Source organism: Emys orbicularis, chromosome 9, assembly GCF_028017835.1.
Source record: "Emys orbicularis isolate rEmyOrb1 chromosome 9, rEmyOrb1.hap1, whole genome shotgun sequence".
Lineage (NCBI taxonomy): Eukaryota > Metazoa > Chordata > Testudines > Emydidae > Emys > Emys orbicularis.
Genome location: NC_088691.1, coordinates 85943646 through 85952003, shown reverse-complemented (window position 1 = coordinate 85952003; position 8358 = coordinate 85943646). Strand labels below are relative to the sequence as shown.

General features: G+C 41.8%; 1 protein-coding gene across 1 annotated transcript; it reads left to right on the top strand.

Moving 5' to 3' along the window:
• Positions 1-5810: 5810 nt before the first annotated feature.
• Positions 5811-6053, top strand: SPTSSB (serine palmitoyltransferase small subunit B). The gene has a single exon (XM_065411287.1). It carries the CDS (start codon positions 5811-5813, stop codon positions 6051-6053), a length of 243 nt encoding a protein of 80 aa, XP_065267359.1.
• Positions 6054-8358: the final 2305 nt, after the last annotated feature.

The following is an 8358-nucleotide window of genomic DNA, read 5'->3' as shown; positions in this document are numbered from 1 at the left end:
GAAGCTCCTGTCAGGCATGAATGCATAAAGTATGCCTCCCAAAAGAAGAAAGGGAGACTCAAGTTACTAGATTCTCTGGACAAGGAAATGGATGTGTTGCAGAGAACACACAAGACTGACCCAAATACAGGTCTGTCTCATCTTACGCGGGGGTTCCGTTCCGCGGTTAGTGCGTAAAGCGAAAACCGCATATAGCCAAAACCCCATTGAGTTCAGTGGCGTAGTGCGGGCGATTTCACTCAGGTATAGTATTAAAACTGTTTTTCTTTTTTTCTTTTTTTTTTTGCCGACCGCGTAAAGTTGAAATCACACATGTTAAATGCGCGTAAGATGCGACAGACCTGTAATGAAAACCTTCAACGTTCTCTAATCAATGCCAAATATAAATATAATGAATGCTTATCCAGTCAAGTCAAATTTACACTCAAGAGGGTCAAACAAAGAAATTATGAATGGAGAGATAAGGCAGGTAAACTGCTTGCCAGAAGACTTAATACTTTTTTCTTGTTACAAGAAGACAGGAGTGCCATCCTTGAACCAATATTTATAATAATTTAAAGCAATTCTATCAACCTTTATATAAATCAAACTGACTAATAAATTTAATTGAAGGCCTACCTTTTAATACCCTAATTTCAGAACAAGTGTTGTTTATGGACTTCACAACACAAGAAATTGAATAGGCTATAAAAATATGAATTCAAGTATGGCCTCTGGGATGGATGGCTATTTCCATGTTGTGCATGAATTTCTATGTTTTGTTTCATTATGTGCTTATATTTTATATAAAAACAGTAAAAAAAAAAAATCAAATTTTAAAAAATGTGCAGGGGCCCCAAACATCCAGAGCATTTATTCTTTATTTATTTCCGTATCTAGTCCAGCCGTTATGAAGTAATCTGGCTGGCTCATGAGTTGTAAGTCTGCCTGGCACCTCCAGAAGCCTTCAGACCTGAAGTAGTGTTTGTGCTTAAAGCCAGCTCTAAGTTAATGTAAATGGGTCTTAGTAAAAGGCATCTGTGCCAGGATAACACTGGATTTGCTTGCATCTTGTTCATGGATCAGTTGGTTTAAGATGGCTTTGGTTCTTGCCATCTACATGTTTTGTTTTTTTTTTTATATAATTTATATCAAATTCCATTACCCTGAGATGTTCTTTGCATTTGGTATGTTTCCAAAAACCCCACTCAAAATGAATGAGTGTCAGTATATTAAATGTGGAAGTGGAAGTGTGTCAGTGGTAGGGACAGAGACTTTAAAAATTAGTCTGTCTTTATTTAGATGAACCTTTATATTTTATTTAGAGACAGCATAGCCCAGTGTTCAGAGCACTGTAGTGAGTCAGTGGACCTGAGTTCTGTCTATTTAGGAACTTATATATTGTGCTCTTTACTGTAGTGTCTGAGCAACTCATGATCACTAGTGAATTTGTCCTCACAACAACCCTATGAGGTGAGGTACAGAGAGCAGCGGTCAGCAAACTATGGCCTGTGGGCCACATCCGGCCCACCAGCTGATTTTATCTGGCCCTCGAGATCCTGCTGGGGAGCGGGGTCTGAGGCTTGCCCCACACTCCAGCTGGGGAATGGGGTCGGGGGGCGCTCCGTGTGTGCCGTGGCTCCCGGAAACAGCGGCATGTCCCCCCTCTGGCTCCTATGCGTAGGGGCAGCCAAGGGGCTCTGCACGCTGCCCCCACCCCAAGTGCCACCCCCACAGCTCCCATTGGCTGGGAACTGTGGCCAATGGGAGCTGCAGGGCAGCGCCTGCGGATGGGGCAGCGCGCAGAGCCGCCTGGCCACACCTCCGCGTAGGAGCTGGAGGCGGGACATGCCACTGCTTCCGGGAGCTGCTTGAGGTAAGCACTGCCCAGAGCCTGCACCCCAACCCCCTCCCAGGCCCCAACCTCCTGCCCCAGCCCCAATTCCCCTCCAAACCCCTCGATCCCAGCCCCGAGCACCCTCCTGTACCCCAAACCCCTCATCCCCAGCCCTACCCCGGAGCCCTCACCCCCAGCCAGAGTCCCCTCCTGCACCCCAATCCCAATTTTGTGAGCATTCATGGCACGCCATACAATTTCCATACCCAGATGTGACCCTCATGCCAAAAAGTTTGCCCACCCCTGGAGTAGAGTAAGGGATTTGGTAGATTTTACACAGGAAGTCTGTGACTGAGCTGAAACCTGAACTCAGGTCTCCTCAGTCCCATTCAAATGCCTCATCTGCATTCTTCTTACCTATTCTGCTCTATTCTTGACATCTACCATTGACTTTCTGGTGACTATGGGAAAGTCACTTTACAAATGGTGACACTGAAGCATAGAGAGGTAAACTGGGAATAATAATACCCTCATTTGTAAGGCATTGTGAGAGCTACCACTGAAAAGATCTATGTTATTTTATTACTTCAGACTTGACCTTTCTCACTAAAAATTATGCCTGGCAGATATTCTAATGCTGACGGGGCAGCTCTGGGCCTGGCCTAATACCAATACACTAGAATGTAGGTCTGTCAGACTTGGGAGAATTCTTAAAAGCTTTTTGACTTTTTCTGGTTCAGTGGAACACATTGTGAACATCTTAGAGATCGGATCATTCCTCTACAAAGAGCAGGATCCGTCTGATCTCTTCCTCTGAGGGATCCATCAAGAAGACCTCTCAACGGCTGGACACCCACTGGAGTCAGGAAGTATTTTTTTCCCCACTGCACAATTGGTTAGATGCATTTTGGGCAGGGTGGTAGGAGGGGTTGCCTTCATCTAGTTACAGCTGGAGATGGGACACAGAACAGCCTGGACCACTGCTCTGATGCAGCACAGAGAATCCTCTAGAAAGGCTGCCTGGTGGGGGTATCTTATTCACATGCTTATGGTCATACTGATAGCCAGATTTCAGGTCAGGAAGGAATTTTCCCCAGGTCAGATTGGCCAGGAGCTGGGACAGGGGTTGGCTTCTTCTGCAGCATGGGGTTTGGTTCACCTGCTAGGATCAGCTGGGTATATCTCACCTAATCAATTCCCAGCCATTGCAGGGACCTCATGCATTGGTGGCACCTCAGTCTCCTGTTATCTGCCTGTAGCACACAGTTCAGTCTCCGAAGGACTGAAATGATTTGGTCTAACTGAAGACGTTGGGCTTAATAGAGGGATAGTTGGATGAAGTGTAATGGTTTGTGATATACAGGAAGTCAGACTAAATGATCTAATGTTCCCTTGTGCCCTTAGACTAGAGCCCTGCACGGCTACACACTTTATATCTGCGATGCGGATATCCAGAAAATAAATTTGTATCCATTGAGCTGCAGGGCTCTACTGGAAACCACAGCAGCAGCAGCATGTCGGGCCGCTGCTCCCAAGAGCCAGCACCCCACACCTGCAGCAACTCTGGTGTGGCTATACCACGCGCAGGCCCGCCCACTGGGGCGGGCACCAGGCTCACCGGCAGCTATCCCTGATCATGCTAGTGGCTCACAAGCTCCTGCATAGGCGTCCATTCCACTCAGCGGTCTGCATATCCTGGGAGAAGGTCCAGCACTCTGTCCTTGTAGCTAGGTGAATTATTGCCATCGTGGAACTGTAAAACAAATAAAAGTAGGAAGATGCACCAAAATATTATGGAAGAGGAAAGTAGAGGAGATGCAGTACTGCCGATCTTCAAAGATACAAAACCACGAGTCAAACGCCCCAAAATAATGAGATCGGCCCCAAAATCATGAGGTTTTTTTAAAGTCAAATCATGTTTATAGCTTGTCTTGACTTTTTAACTCCTTTCTACTCCTATGCTAGTCTGTGTGATAATTTCAGGTTGAAAAGACAATCTTTAGTATGCACATATGCACGCCTCTCCCTGGCTGCTCAGAAGGAGACTCCACTTTCCCACTCCTCACCCCTCAGACAGAGTCTTCAGTGCTACTAGTTCTAATTGCCTTGATATGAAGGGAGGGATAGCTCAGTGGTTTGAGCATTGGCCTGTTAAACCCAGGGTTGTGAGTTCAATCCTTGAGGGGGCCATTTAGGGATTGGGGCAAAAATTGGGGATTGGTCCTGCTTTGAGCAGGGGGTTAGACTAGATGACCTCCTGAGGTCCCTTCCAACCCTAATATTCTATGAATACTATGAGATAACTAAGAATGTCTGCTGGGAGACTCCTCAGTTAAGCTTTCAGACTGGCCCTTGGAATGAATGATGTCCATATGACTCAATTATAAAGCTGGTCAGAACAGTTTTCCATCGGCAAATGCTGTTTTGTCAAAACAAACATTTTGTGGACACATCAATTTCAATTAAATTTTTAGTGGAAAAACAAACAATTTGAAATCAAAATGGAATATTGTGTTCTAACTTGTTTGTTTTGGTTCATCTTAATTTTAACCTTTTAATTTATATAGATATTAAAAGAAAACGATTGGACAGAAGTTGCATTTTCTAACCAGCTCTGGGCAATTGGTAGCAGTTTCCTGTCTGGACGCAAGCACAAAAGAGCCTAAAAGCTGGCTTACCTGGCCATTGGAGGATGTTGACGTAAGAGTATCCACACCATCCTCAACTCCCAGCTTCTGGAGTGGGGGTGGTGGGGAAAATGGGGTGAGTTCAGGGCATCTCTAGGCCCGGGCAGTCCATGCCTGTTGGTGTAGCCCCTTGGGGGTCACAGGCAACAGGCAATACCCTGATGCTGCTCTACTTTATGCCAGGAAGCTGCCACTAAAGAATGGCGATCACGATGGTGGCTTAAAGCCTCTCCTTCACCCCACTTCCCTAGTCTTGAACCAAGGACAGATCTATGTGAATGAATGTGTCTCTACACATGGTACTTAAAAAAACCAAAACCTATTTTCTGTGAAATATAGAACAGCTGTTTATAATCACTTAATCGCTATCCTCACTGTAGCCTGTTTTTGTGTCATCCTGAATTTAAAGAAAGCATTAACATAAAAGAGTTCAAAACCACACTTAGAAACGCAAACAAAGGGCAAAGCACATCTCTTGGCAACCATCTGCTCAGGTACTCTGGTCTCTGTATATAAGCAGGAATGCAGAATATCTAAAATTACTACTTGTTGGGTAGCTCTGAGGAAAGAATTTTCCCTAGCTGTTTAAACTTTACTCAAACATTCCTCTCATTTCTAAAGTTTGTGCTTTGATTTTATGGAAGTGTGCTGACAATACATCTTACAAGGTGAGCTAATTTAACCCTGTGGATCTGGGTAGATTAGACATTTTTCAAGTTCTGTTTTGATTTTCTGCAGGGTTGTTTTGTTTGTTTTTAAGAAATGGTCTAAATGAAAAATGCGAAGGAGTTTGGAATGAGCAGCTCTTTTCTTTTAAATCTCATCCTTATTCCGGAAGCATGAGTCTACTCTTCCAGTTTGCAGAACTGGGGCCAAAGCCTTCCCTCTGACTTCCATGTGAGCCTTTGCATTCAGGAGCAGACAGTAGCCTTTAACTCCATTTATAGGATGGAATAAGAAGAATATTCATAAATCAGGGATTTAAGAATTTTGAGTGCCCAACTGATACTTTATTTTTTCCAAATGGAATTTCTCCTCCTCCAAAACCAGTTATTATTAGTATTAACTCCAGGAAGATTAGAGACTTGTGATAACATAGGTACTTTATTTCTATTTGATGAACTTTACTATTTTGTGTAACAATTACAACACACACAGCTGTGTCTGTCATAGTAACTCACAGCATCAAGGCTTTTTCCACCTCTCTATCCAGGGCTTTCAACATTCCACTCATCCTCCATCTCAACTATAATGCATTGTTATTTGTTGTTACAGATCAAGTTTCCTAAAGCCACAAAAAGCTGAAGATGGATATTAAGCATGCGAAGGATTATCTTTACTGGCTATACTATCAATACCTACTGGTCACCTGTTGCTATGTGTTGGAGCCCTGGGAGCAATCCATGTTCCATACTATTTTTATTACTGTTTTTGCTATGGTGGTGTACACAGCTTATGTCTTTATACCTATCCACATCCATTTGGCTTTTGAGTTCTTCTCCCAGATATTTGGAGACCAGCGTGAAAGTACTGTTGCCATTATGAACTGAATTTGCCAGGGTTGATGATGCAACAGCTACTATGTGAAATGTCTTCTTCCACGTTGGGGTTGTTTGTTTAGAAAAAGGTTTGTGTTTGCGGAAACAATGCTTCCTCGTACAAAAGCTAGCCTGCATAATTACCATAACTGAAAACCAGAATAATGCACTGATTCCTCACTGTATAGTTCATATTTAAATAAAACACGAGCACAGCTTTTATTCTGTGACCGTGCAACACCAACTTTGGAATGCATTACTTAATATTCAACTTGTCTACTGCGAACAGTGTTCCTATGTAGTAGATCCTCAATGTAGAGAAAACATATGTTCTTTAACAGTTAGAGACCTTATTTCTTTATCACACTGTGTCTAGAATCATGATTTTTACACATATGGTTTTCACACTCAATCAGAATTTAATTTTAATAGCACACATGAAAATGTATTGCAAACAGCAAAAAGTATCTATGATGATAGTTGGTAGGATATTATATTTTTTGAATACAAGAAAGCTTCTCCTCCCAGAAGGGTACATGGCAACTACCTTGCAAAACATGCAATTCTTTTCCCCATCCTAGTTTACAGTGTATCAGAAATGTGCGTCAAATATAACATGACCCAAGCAGCTGAAGTCTGTTTGTTTTAGTAGTCTGCTAATTTTTAAAATGGATGGTGTCATGATATAAAGGGATGGTTTGAGGCTTTTCTTTTAGAAAATGAGAAATCAAGACTAGACTAGCATGAATCCAATTTTTAGTACCTAAGCTTCTGCTGCTGGATTTATGGTGGTTTAATTGTAATAAGATAATTTATTATACTGTAAGTAATCTTGCATTGTACTAAGAATGATGTACCAGATATTTAGTGAGTCTGACTTTTTGTTACACTCAACTTTGCTTGTTACAAACATCAATTTTTCCCCTTTCTACTACAATTCATTGGGGGAAAGCAAAGCATGTGTTTGTGCTAAAGGAAGATGATCTAGTAAACAGAGTGGAATTTTCTAATAATTGCAGAACGCTGAAGCATTTAGATGGAAGCTTTGATACAGAGGCCTCCTTTACGAAGGAGAAAGGAGATTTATTAAAACTGCCTTTGGGGAGTTTCTTAAACCATGAAAGCGTTTTATTGTACATCTGAATCAAACATGAATGCCAAAGAGAAAGCTATATATGCAGAATACATACCTTTTGCAACTGGCACTACTGCTAGTGAAAGTGAGATGCATAAAATGTAAATAGTTTTTGAAGTATGTTTACACAATTATAGCATGAAGAAATTTTCTAATTTTATCAAGGGGCATTGGGGTCCTGCATGATAAAAAGAATGGCAAATTCTGATGTCAAAAATGAGGCTATGTTTATATGCAGTTTTTCAAATGCAAAAATAAAGTTAAATTCTTTTAAAACAGTGTCTTGAATGCATAATTCTCAGTTTTGCCTGTATCCATGTATTATATTCATCTAAATACTCTAACTCGCTCTCCCCTCTATCTGTGCAATCCGCTTGCCATTAGATAAACTTGGCTACTTTGTTGCCACTACCTTCTCTGTATGGTAGTATCAACACATAATTTAGGAAACAATTCAATGAGATTTTTTGGTACATCACAACTAGAATATATTTAAATATATGGGAAATATAATTTAACCCACTTCAAGGCCCCTTTACACTGGCAAAGTGGCAAATAAGGGCTTTAGCATAAATGAGAATAACTGGGAGAAATGAGCAGGGGGAAAATTGCAACTGTTTTCCAAAACTATGACTGTTTATGTAGAAGTTGCTCTCACCTTTGACAGCTTTGAATGGCTAGCATTTAGGGCTCCCAGTGAAGTTGATAGCAAAAGCCCAATTGATATTAATGTAAGATCAAGCTTTAACTCACTATGTACCCAGTCCTGTACACCCTTGGCACTGCACAGGGTCTTCTTCTAGATGACCATTCTTATCATTACAGTAGATTATTTGGCACTGTGGTGCTCCAAGAAAACTGTCAACTCAGCTGAGTGCACAGATTAGCAGGATTCATCAGTATGAGGGGAAAAGGAAACTAAATTGTTTCAATACCAGTATTCCACAGTTGTGACAGCAGAACACTAATGCTGAAGGTAGTTCTTCTATGCCTACTGTACAGTTTTTTTTCTGAAACCAGTCTGAGCCTGACAATACCCATAAGCTTTTCTCTGTACTGGGTCTTTTAGCCTCCAGTAGCTGAAAGGATCCTATCATCTACACACAGTAGAAATCTCTCCCCTGTATTCTTGTAATCTTCAGAACACACCAAGCATGGAAGATAGGTATCCATGTTAGAATA

Excerpts from the sequence above, each read along its gene's own strand:
- SPTSSB (XM_065411287.1), top strand. The coding sequence starts at position 5,811 with ATGGATATTAAGCATGCGAAGGATTATCTTTACTGGCTATACTATCAA.